This window comes from Pristiophorus japonicus, chromosome 6, assembly GCF_044704955.1.
Source record: "Pristiophorus japonicus isolate sPriJap1 chromosome 6, sPriJap1.hap1, whole genome shotgun sequence".
NCBI classification, from domain to species: domain Eukaryota; kingdom Metazoa; phylum Chordata; class Chondrichthyes; family Pristiophoridae; genus Pristiophorus; species Pristiophorus japonicus.
The window spans coordinates 115,269,150-115,281,469 of record NC_091982.1 but is presented as its reverse complement, the minus strand read 5'-3'; the positions used below and the strand labels follow the sequence as shown (position 1 = coordinate 115,281,469).

The window sequence follows — 12,320 nt, the reverse complement described above, 5'->3', positions numbered from 1 at the left end:
CACCACAGTTGCCTGCTCCTGGTTCTGGTTCAGTGACCCTGCAATATTGAAAAGCCTTTGAGTTGCTCAATTACTTAAGGATAGGCAGGGCATTGGAGGCTGCTGTCTCTAATGAATCACTGCCTTTAAAGGTTGAAGGGAGACGATATAAAGTGCTGCAGTAGGAGGCTCCTGTGTTTTTTGGGGAAGGGAAGGTAGTGGGGTGATTTTAGGACAATCCGTTGTTAATAGATCGACTATGTTGTAAAGCAGCGGAAGATGGTGAACAATTGATGCTCCTGATAAAGCGATAATCTTTCCAAACCGCTTAATACATTTCGTAACTAGTTACGTTAAAATCAGTGGAAGAGATCAGATGAAGTTTTAGGCTTGACGAGAGATACGGATTGCAATTCAAGTTAAAATCAGGGAGGCGGGGAGCCCCACATAACTGTCACGTCCTGTGTGTACAGTGAGATGGACTGACTGACAGCGCGCAGAGGGGCCAGCATTGCTGCACCAACAGCAGACAAGGTGAGGCGCCAGTACACAGCCGGCACATTGTGCATGTTAGTGGTTTCGCGCCCTCATTGCTACTTTTATTTTCTGACCCATATATTCCTGAGGCAGAATCGGTGCAATAGTTGTCTGAATTGTAAATATGTTATCTTAAAGTACTTAATTGGTTGTGAAGCGCTTTGAGACGTCCGGTGGTCGTGAAAGGCGCTATATAAGCGTAAGTTTTTCTTTTTCTTTATTTGATATCAGTCAAGTTGGGGTGTAATGAAATGTCAAAGCAGTGGATCTGCAGTGTATTAATACCTTTTTTGAATAGTGAGGATTTTTTTTTGTTTATCTGTCTCTGATGAGATATACATGGAATGTGGGTCCATAATTTGATACAAACCAATGTTCCCCTGGCTACTCTTCCCCTTTATAGTTTATTATGCACAGTATATGTTTCTTCTAAGGAATCACTTAGATAAGCGGGCACTTAGCATCAGCACGTTTTTCCCTCATTGTCTTGCTTTGTGTGTCGAATGCACCAGTTTATCAGCCTAAAATATTCCTAACAATTTCTGAAGCCCAATAAAAATCCTTTATTACTTTCCAGTCCGATATTTGCGCCTCCGCTGTTTAAAGTTAGGTGTATATTGATGGTGTTTCCAGTTTGTCCAACACGTACTGTTGGTACTGTACCATGTAATTCTATCATTCAAAGAAAATGATTGTGGTGGGTTATGTAGGGTGAAAGGACTATTGCATGTCGCCTCGGAGAAAGGAATTGACTGGCGGCGTTGTCCCACGTTTGGCTGGAAGCTGAGTTTCTAGACAATCTTAGTATTCAGTCCTGCCAGACACGTTTAATTCAGTTTATAAAATTAAGCAAAACCTCCCTGATCCTATTCACGCCTCTGTACCCACAGGTGTGCGAAGCATTGTTGCACTACTCCCATGAAAGGAGAATTTGTTCGTTTTACTATTTATACTATTTCTATCGAATTGTGAATGTCTGTTTTTGTTAAAGAGCTGACGGCTGGAATATTCGTTGTGTTGGCACTCGCACTTTATCGGTGTAAAGTTCTCGTGTGAGCTGCAGAGCGAAAAGAGCGTGTGTCCCAAACGCAGCTGGATATACTGATCACTGGGGTGAAAATCGGGCTGTTTGTACAGCAGGCTCGCTCAGAAAATTAGCAGCTCTTCCTCCACCGTGTTTAACCAATTCTCCATTTTATACCATGCCAGATTGAATGTTGTCAATGTTCAGACCCGGGATATGCATCCATAATATCCAAATTATTGTTCACGCAAAAAAAAAATTAATTCTAAGCAAAACATACAAAATCAGTGCATTTCCTGTCCCTTAATGAGCCCAAGTTTCGGGTGGAGTTGCTCCTATTTTTTTTGGAGCAACTTGTTTAGTTTGGTATATGTTAGAAATTGCAATTCTCGGCACTTACTTTGCTTCAGTTCTAGTGAGTTAGTTTAGGTTGGTTTTAGTTCAAGTATTTTTTTTTCCAAAGGGGGTGTGTCCAGCCACTCGAACCTGTTTTGCAAGTTTCGGCAGTGAAAACTTGCTCCAAACTAACTTAGAATGGAGTAAGTGCCCACTTTTGTAAGTTCTGAACAACCTTACCGAGAGTTAAACTCAGTGCAGGCACAGCCAGAGACGGGGAGTGGGAAGCATTAAACACAAAAAGGACTGAAGCATTAAACACATCACTTAAAATGGCCTAAAACCTCTTTCGATGATATTTTGCATTATATCTGCTGAATGAGGATAGTCGGTTCTCTTTTTATAAATAAACAAGTGTAGGCTCCCAGCTGAGGCAGGCACATCACCTAATTATGGCTAATTTGATCCTTTGGAAATCATCATACCCCATTAGTCCAACCTATTACTTGAATGACTCACCTCATTTGTAAAACTAATTGTGCCTCTGTCAGGGACTGACTGTTAAAGAACGTGTTGTAAGCCACCCTAACCCACCATTGTCTCCCACACCCCCAGCAGCACTCTTGAATGGTGACAGATTAGGAAAAGGGGAGGTGCAACGAGACCTGGGTGTCATGGTACATCAGTCATTGAAGGTTGGCATGCAGGTACAGCAGGCGGTTAAGAAAGCAAATGGCATGTTGGCCTTCATAGCAAGGGGATTTGAGTACAGGAGCAGGGAGGTGTTACTAGTTGTGCAGGGCCTTGGTGAGGCCACACCTGGAGTATTGTGTACAGTTTTGGTCTCCTAACTTGAGGAAGGACATTCTTGCTATTGAGGGAGTGCAGCGAAGGTTCACCAGATTGATTCCTGGAATGGCGCGACTGACATATATCAAGAAAAACTGGATCAAGTGGGCTTGTAGTCACTGGAGTTCAAAAGAATGAGAGGGGATCTCATAGAAACGTTTAAAATTCTGATGGGTTTAGATAGGTTAGATGCAGGAAGAATGTTCCCAATGTTGGGGAAGTCCAGAACCAGGGGTCACAGTCTAAGGATAAGGGGTAAGCCATTTAGGACCGAGATGAGGAGAAACTTCTTCACCCAGAGGGTGGTGAACCTGTGGAATTCTCAACCACAGAAAGTTGTTGAGGCCAATTTACTAAATATATTCAAAAAGGAGTTAGATGTAGTCCTTACTACTCGGGGGATCAAGGGGTATGGCGATAAAGCAGGAATGGGGTACTGAAGTTGCATGTTCAGCCATGAGCTCATTGAATGGCGGTGCAGGCTTGAAGGGCCGAATGGCCTACTCCTGCACCTATTTTCTATGTTTCTATGCCACGACACACCACACCAGCACGCCCCTCGGTCATGGCTAGGTGCAGGAGGCAGGCATGACTGAAGGGGTGAGGAATGTTGATCTTTTGCAGGTGTTCCTAAATGTTGAGTTTGGTATGATAATGGACCATGAATCAGTTGTAATGTGAAGTAATAAACTTTATTGAAACATTAACAATGTACTTTACTTTAGTGCAATAATAATAAAAGCATTCTTGTCATGATTCAGTTTCAATGTACAATGTATTTCATTGAAATCTTTACAATGTACATTACTTAACTGCAATAAAATCATTTTTGTATCAAATTTGATATGACTCTTTCCGATCACTGAACAACCCCAAAAACTTATAGTTTTAAAGTTAGAAAACTTAGTAAATAATTTCAATTTGTGAACAAAATCACTGAAAAACCTTAAGATAACTTTTAATGCAATACATTTAAACAACTTAAGATCACTTAAAAATTCTAAGATCACTTATATACTTGTAAAGTTACAAAACTTAGTACACAATTTCAATTTGAAAACAGTTACAACAGTGGCATCAAATCTACTACATCAACACCAACAGCAAAGAAAGGCTGCACCCAGCTCTCATCCACATCTCGGTGCATGTGCACTGCCTCATGAGGGGGGGAGGTGTAGGGGAAGAGAAGGGATGAGGAGGTGTAGGGGCAGAGAGAGGATGGGGTGGGAGAGAGAGGGGTCCCAGCTTGGATCTCTACAGAGGCTGATACTGGGATTGCAGTGGGAGGGACATTTGATTGGCCGGGAGGTGTGCGCTTATTGCAGCAGCTAACTGCCTGATGGCCTCTGCTAGCATTTGTGCTGCCCCTGCGATTCCCGCACTCAGTTCATGTGGCATAACTGCTATTTGCCCAGACAGTGCTGTCAACTCATCACCAACCTCTCTGATGGTGCCCTCGAGTGAATGGGTAAGGTCATTGCCCTCCACACCCAATGCAATAACGTCAAGCACATTTGTTGAACGCTGCATCTCGGGAGAGCCTACTCGGGTTCTGCTTCCTCTCCCCTGACTCTGCCTCACGGCACCACTCCAGTGCGAGGCACAGGGTGGGACGATGGGGCCCTGGGTGTTCCACACTGCATTCCACCACCACCACCACCACCACCACTGGGACCCGCTTCCTCTGACAGTGGGGCCCTGGGTGTTACACACTGCATTCTACCTCCACCACCGTGACCCTCTACCTCTGATAATGAGGCCCCTGGATGTCCAATGCTGCATTCTGCCACCACCACTGTCACCCTCTAACTCTGATAATGGGGCCCTGGGTGCTACAAGCTGCATTCCACCATCACCACTATGACTCTCAATCTCGAAGGATGTGAAACCACGGAACGTCTTACCAGAACATAGATCACTAAGCTCGGATGGGTATGTGAGGAGACGATGAAATGTCGCATCAGAACTTAAAGCGCCACGAAAGGATGGGGGGGTGGATGAAGGAGTGGAATGTTGGAGGAGAACTCATGGTATTCTCTGGGATAGTGAGGCCCTGCACTATGGACTGATCCATATTACGATCGACATTCTTCCCTGAACAAACATCCATGATCTCATCCTCCCTCCCACCGCCTTGGTCTTGATCGCACGCATCCGACTCTTCCTCTGAATCTTCTGGATTGACATCATGTTCTGCAAAATATAACCGAACAGTCAAATGGTTAGCAGCACAGGAGTGGGCAGGATGGGTGACATGGATAGCCACGCACATAGCAGGCTAGGCAGCAGGATGATTTGAAGGGTCACAATGCATTTTCAAGACTTACCCTCTCCCAAGTGTGTGGGCCCAGTTTGTGCATCACTGATTGCCTTTCTCCAGGCACGACTCATCTTGGTAGCGACCCTCTGTTCCAAGTTGGTGCAGATTTGGCAGGCCTCCTCCTGTTCGTGTTTTTTCCCTTTTGTTGTGAGCCAATTTCTTCTGCAATGATGAAAATATAACTTTTTAGAGAGGGTGCCTTTCTGCCGGGTGAGACATATACAGCTGGTCACATTTACAATTGCAATTCCATTGAGAAAAGGATGATATTACTTACACTAATGACTTGACCAAGGTCCTGCCATTTCTTTTTACACTGGGCTCCAGATCTCCTGGTATTCACCATTGTGCAGTATTCGTCTGCAACTAGGTCCCAGCGTTTCTTGATTTCTTTGAGTGCGGCCTCTGTTGCTGGTGTCCAGCTCCTGCCATCTATCCTCAATGACATTAACGAGTGTCTCGACTTCATCATGCAAGAAGTTCTTCGTTCTCGCTGCATGTTCTTGCATTGCTGTACAGGTACTGAATTTCCACTCAGTGATTTTAAAAAACACAGTCCTTTCCTTGCATGCATGTGTGCAGCACTCCTTTGCACTCCAAGAATCACTTGAGACTTTTCACTCCTTCCCTTCCTGCACCCAAAAATCTCTCAGCTCGCTGTAACAGAGTGCCACGTTCTCCCTTTAAATGTCCTTGGTTGCAGCTATGCAGCATCTTTGCAGCACTCCTTTGCACAAGAATCAATAAAATAATGTTTAATCCTTTTCCTACCTGCAACCAAAAATCCCAGCTAGCTTTAAATGAGTGCCACGTTCTCCCTTTAAATGGGCGATTGCCAAGGTCGAGGTCTCATTGCGCATGCACACACATTGTAATGCGCACGCACAAGGAAGCCGGCTGTGAAAGACACGCAGGAGCTTAGCCCTGCCCCCCTGCAGACTGCGATAGGCTTGGTCCGCCCCAGGGAGACTACGCTGCGCCGCGCCACGCCACGCTCCAGGAGGATCGGAGAATTGCTCGGGAACATTCCGGCGCACTTTCGAGCCCAGGCAGGTCACGTAAGGCTCGGAGGTGCGCCGTTTTCGCCAGAACCGGAAACTTGGGCCATATGATTGGAATTGCAGTTTTCTGGCGTATAATGCTTTGAGCTGATGGCATGAACATGCTTGGAGATGATTGTATTTCCAATTGCAGGCAGAAGTCCCAAACAAGCACAAGCACTAAGATATGAGATATAGGAATAGTAGTGAGTAAGTCAATAATATTTGCATTCCTTAATTATCCATTTTCCATCTCCATATTGTAATATAAAGGTATGTTTGAAAATGGGAGAACTGGTATGTGTGCAAGAGCTTGGTACAGATTTTTATAATGCCCATTTCACATTGCACAATTGTATAAACAATCCTAAATACTATTTTTGTAATATTTTAATGTTTTACTGTTTAATAATAAAGATTGCAGCATGTTGCTATGTAACTCATGTGTAAATTGGGAATGGATAGTTGAATCTAGCCATATCTAATTGTGGAATAGAAACATAGAAAATAGGTGTGGGAGTAGGCCATTCGGTCCTTCGAGCCTGCACCACCATTCAATAAGATCATGGCTGATCATTCCCTCAGTACCCCTTTCCTGCTTTCTCTCCATACCCCTTGATCTATTTAGCCATAAGGGCCATATCTAACTCCCTCTTGAATATATCCAATGAACTGGCATCAACAACTCTCTGCAGCAGGCAATTCCACAGGTTAACAACTATGAGTGAAGAAGTTTCTCCTCATCTCATTCATAAATGGCCTACCCCTTATCCTAAGACTATGTCCCCTGGTTCTGGACTTCCCCAACATCGGGAACATTCTTCCCGCATCTAACCTGTCCAGTCCTGTCAGAATCTTATACGTTTCTATAAGATCCCCTCTCATCCTTCTAAACTCCAGTGAATACAGGCCCAGTTGATCCAGTCTCTCCTCATATGTCAGTCCAGCCATCCCTGGAATCAGTCTGGTGAACCTTTGCTGCACTCCCTCAATAGCAAGAACGTCCTTCCTCAGATTAGCAGCCCAAAACTGAACACAATATTCCAGGTGAGGCCTCACCAAGGCCCTGTACAACTGCAGTAAGACCTCCCTGCTCCTATACTCAAATCCCCTAGCTATGAAGGCCAACATACCATTTGCCGCCTTCACCGCCTGCTGTACCTGCATACCAACTTTCAATGACTGATGAACCATGACACCCAGGTCTCGTTGCACCTCCCCTTTTCCTAATCTGCCACCATTCAGATAATAATCTGCCTTCGTGTTTTTGCTTCCAAAATGGATAACCTCACACTTATCCACATTATACTGCATCTGCCATGCATTTACCCACTCACCTAACCTGTCCAAGTCACCCTGCAGCCTCTTAGTGTCCTCACAGCTCACATTGCCACCCAGTTTAGTGTCATCTACAAACTTGGAGATATTGCACTCAATTCCTTCATCTAAATCGTTAATGTATATTGTAAAGAGCTGGGGTCCCTGCGGCACTCCACTAGTCACTGCCTGCCATTCTGAAAAGGACCCGTTTATCCCGACTCTCTGCTTCCTGTCTGCCAACCAGTTCTCTATCCACGTCAATACATTACCCCCAATACCATGTGCTTTGATTTTGCACACCAATCTCTTGTGCGGGATCTTGTCAAAAGCCTTTTGAAAGTCCAAAAACACCACATCCACTGGTTCTCCCTTGTCCACTCTGCTAGTTACATCCTCAAAAAATTCCAGAAGATTCGTCAAGCATGATTTCCCTTGCATAAATCCAAGCTGACTTGGACCGATCCTGTCACTGCTTTCCAAATGCGCTGCTATTTCATCCTTAATGATTGATTCCAACATTTTCCCCACTACTGATGTCAGGCTAACCGGTCTATAATTACCCGTTTTCTCTCTCCCTCCTTTTTTATAAAGTGGTGTTACATTAGCTACCCTCCAGTCCATAGGAACTGATCCAAAGTCGATAGACTGTTGGAAAATGATCACCGATGCATCCACTATTTCTAGGGCCATGTCCTTAAGTACTCTGGGATGCAGACTATCAGGACCCGGGGATTTATCAACCTTCAATCCCATCAATTTCCCTAACACAATTTCCTGCTTTATAAGGATATCCTTCAGTTCCTCCTTCTCACTAGACTCACTGTCCCCTAGTACATTCGGAAGGTTATTTGTGTCTTCCTTTATGAAGACAGAGCCGAAGTATTTGTTCAATTGGTCTGCCATTTCCTTGTTCCCCATTATAAATTCACCTGAATCTGATTGCAAGGGACCTACGTTTGTCTTCACTGATCTTTTTCTCTTCACATATTTATAGAAGCTTTTGCAGTCAGTTTTTTATGTTCCCTGCAAGCTTCCTCTCGTATTCTATCTTCCCCCTCTTAATTAATCCCTTAGTCCTCCTCTGTTGAATTCTAAATTTCTCCAAGTCCTCAGGTTTGTTGCTTTTTCTAGCCAATTTATATGCCTCTTCCTTGTTTTTAACACTATCCTTAATTTCCCTTGTTAGCCACGATTGATCCCCATTTTATTTTTACTCCAGACAGGGATGTACAATTGCTGAAGTTCATCCATGTGATCTTTAAATGTTTGCCATTGTGTATCCACTGTCAACCCTTTAAGTATCCTTTGTCAGTCTATTCTAGCCAATTCACGCCTCATACCATCGAAGTTACCTTTCCTTAAGTTCAGGATCCTAGTTTCCGAATTAACTGTGTCACTCTCCATCTTAATAAAGAATTCTACCATATTATGGTCACTCTTCCCCAAGGGGCCTCGCACAATAAGTTTGCTAATTAGTCTCTTCTCAGTACACATCATCCAATCTAGGATGACAAGCTCTCTAGTTGGTTCCTCGACATATTGGTCGAGAAAACCATCCCTAATACACTCCAGGAAATCCTCCTCCACCGCATTGCTACCAGTTTGGTTAGCCCAATCAGTATGTAGATTAAAGTCGCCCATGATAACTGCTGTACCTAAATTGCACACATCCCTTATTTCTTGTTTGATGCTGTCCCCAACCTCATCATAGTCATCATCATCATACGCGGTCCCTCGAAACGACGATGACTTGCTTCCATGCCAAAAATGGATGAGTTCACAGATGTTTCAATGAAGGACCTAATATTCCAGATCCCGAACTACATGTTGAAGAGTGGAAGATGCCTGTGCATGGACATTTTTTAACGTGTGGTGACCGTTGCACACCAGCCACCACATGGGCTTGACACAGCTAATTTGTGGTATACTGCATAGTTAACTGGCTATATCGTGTATGGATTTATGTATATTTTTCTTCTTCAAGGTAATTGAGTTCTTGTGGGCACAACATCGATCAGCCAGCTTAGAACCATGGATCTGAACAGTGTTGCTGTTTTTCTTCTTGCTATATTTTTATGGCCAAGTGTTATATCAGAGATGCTGACATCAGGTACGACCACAAGAATGGGATGCTGTACACTTACTAAAACGTGTTATGTAACTCTTCAAAATCTTTTGATTTCAGAATTCCTCTTTTTGTTTTAAAAATGATGTTGTCTTGTTTCAGTTGATCCACCTACTGAGCTGCAGGTGACGGACCCTGGTCATCTAGGTCCACTTCACATACGTTGGAAAGCTCCACTCAGTTTAACCAGCAAGAACGTGTGTGTGGTCCGATACATGTTGTATTATTGCAACGTTGATTCAACAAATTGTAAGGTAAGTGAAGCTCATTGAATATGAAGCATGTCATTTTCAGACATGTAGTTTTAAAATACAGTAACTATTTCCATGTACAAGAAGGTAAACTTAGATCGGCGTAGAAAACCCAAAGTGATCTAAATCAGGATTTGTTTAAAAAGAAATGGCAACCAGCCGGACATTTCCTCTGTGTCTTAACTGTTTAAAATAAATTTTTTGAGGTAATTTTCTCACATTTGCACTACCCTGTACAGTTAGGAGGATATGATTGTCCAGTCCAGCAAGAGGTGTTGTAGATACCATTGATGAGATCATCAGTGTCAGCTGTGGCTCAGTGGGTAGCACTCTCACTTGTGAGTCAGAAGGTTGTGGGTTCAAGTCCCACATAAGCACATAAATCTAGGCTGATACTCCAGTGCAGTGCTGCACTGTTGGAGGTGACGTCTTTTGGATGTGACCTTAAACCGAGGCCCTGTCTGCCATCTCAGGTGGATATAAAAGATCCCATGGCACTATTTCGAAGAAGAGCAGGGGAGTTACCCCTGGTGTCTTGGCCAATATTTATCCCTCAATCAACATAACAAAAACAGAGTATCTGGTCATTATCACATTGCTGCTTGTGGGAGCTTGCTGTGCACAAATTGGCTGCTGTTTTTCCCACATTACAAGAGTGGCTACACTCCAAAAGTACTTAATTGTCTGTAAATGCTTTGAGACATCCGATGGTCATGGAAGGTGCTATATAAATCCAAGTCTTTCTTTCTAGTTGGTTGATTTTTGAGACCATCCTTGAGAAGTGTACGCAGGAATGACCTCATCAGTTTTTCTTCCCTTTGTTATTCTCCCAAGACCAGCTGAGGTTAATGAAACTTGTGCCTGGGAAAGCTAAAATATCTTTCTGTTCATTCAGTCCAACATTATAACTTGGATAGGAAGCTAAGCCAGTTGTTTTAATCTTTTTGGACAATTGATGACATCTTGAAATGAATGGAAAGCCACGCAGCAATATCAGAGTACTTTGAATGCATCATGTAATTGGCAAAAGTATATGAATTTGAAAAATCCAGCCATTTTGATGTGGTGGAAAACATAATCGGAAAAAGGACTTGGATAATGAACAACAAAACATTAAAAGGCAGATGGTTTAAACTATATTTGAAGTAATTTTTGTTTCTAGTTCCGCATTGCCCACCATAAAAAAAGGTTTCCTGCTTCTGTATTCGCTCCTTTGCTGTCAATACAGAGTTCTCTAATCGAGAGTTGGCTCACAGGACAGAGAGGTCAGAATGGGAGTGGGGCAGGGAATTAAAATGACTGGAGACCGGAAACTCGGGGTCACGCTTATGGATTGAATGAAGGTGTACCGCAACACGGTTACCCAATCTGCATCTGGTCTCCCCAATGTGGAGGAGACCACATCGTGAGCAGCAAATACAGTATACTAAATAGCAAAAAGTACAAGTAAAATCACTGTTTCAGCTGGAAGATGTGTTTGGGGCCCTGGACATTGGGAAGGGAGGAGGTAAAAGGATAGGTGTTGCATCTCCTGTGCTTGCTCAGGAAGATGTTGATGGTGATAGAGAAGTGGACCAGGGTGTTGTGGAGGAAACGGTCCTGGCAGAATGCTAGAAGGGGAGGGGGAAGATGTGTTTTATGGTGGGATCACACTGGAGGAGGTGGAAATGTCGGAGGGTGATCTGTTGAATGTGGAGACTGGTGGGGTTGGATGGTGAGGACAAGGGGAACCCTATCATGGTTCTGGGAGCAAGGGGAAGGGATGAGAGCAGAAGTGTGGGGAATGGAATGGAACAGACATGGTCAAGGGCCTTGTCAAACACGGTGCAGGTGAATCTTCGGTTGAGGAACAAGGAAGACTTATCAGAAGCAATGGTACGAAAGGTGGCATTGTCTGAACAGATGTAACAGAAACAGAGAAACTGGGAGAATGGAATAGAGTCCTTACAGAAAATGTAGTCAAGCTAGCTGTGGGAGTCAGTGGGCTTATGGTGACCCACTTTTCAGGAACATATCCTCAGAAATCGAGACAAAGAATCAAGGAAGGGAAGAGTCAGAGATGGACCATGTGAAGGCGAGGGAGGGTGGAAATTGGAAACAAAGTTGATTACATTTTCCAGTTCGTTACGAGATCAGGAAATGGCACCGATAGTCATCAATGTACCAGAAAAAGAGGTGAAGGAAGGGACCTGTAGAACAGGAACAAAAAAATATTCCACATATCTCATAGAAAGGCAGGCATGGCTGGGACCCAAACAGGTTCCCATAGCAAACACCCTTTTATGGAGGAAGTGATTGGTTTGAAAGGCAAAGTTGTTCAATGTGAGAACAAGTTCAGCCAGGCGGAGAACAGTGGTGGTGGGTGGATGCTAGTTGGGTCTATGTTCATGGAAGAAGCGGAGCGCATTCAGGCCATCCTGGTGCAGGATGGAAATGTGGAGGTATTGGATATCCATGGTGAAAAGGAGACGGTTAGAGCCAGAAAACTGAAAACTGCTAAAGTGGCGGAGAGCATCAGAAGAGTCGCTGATTGGACAAG

General features: G+C 43.9%; 1 protein-coding gene across 1 annotated transcript in view; it reads left to right on the top strand.

Annotated features, from left to right (window-relative positions):
• Positions 1 to 661: 661 nt before the first annotated feature.
• Positions 662 to 12,320, top strand: part of LOC139266154 (interleukin-13 receptor subunit alpha-2-like) — a 29,532-nt gene continuing 17,873 nt past the window's right edge. The window contains exons 1-3 of the mRNA XM_070883998.1: positions 662 to 715; positions 9,390 to 9,515; positions 9,633 to 9,784. Coding sequence (XP_070740099.1) covers positions 9,437 to 9,515; positions 9,633 to 9,784 — 231 coding nt within the window. The 5' untranslated portion in view covers positions 662 to 715; positions 9,390 to 9,436. The remainder of the gene's footprint in view (positions 716 to 9,389; positions 9,516 to 9,632; positions 9,785 to 12,320) is intronic.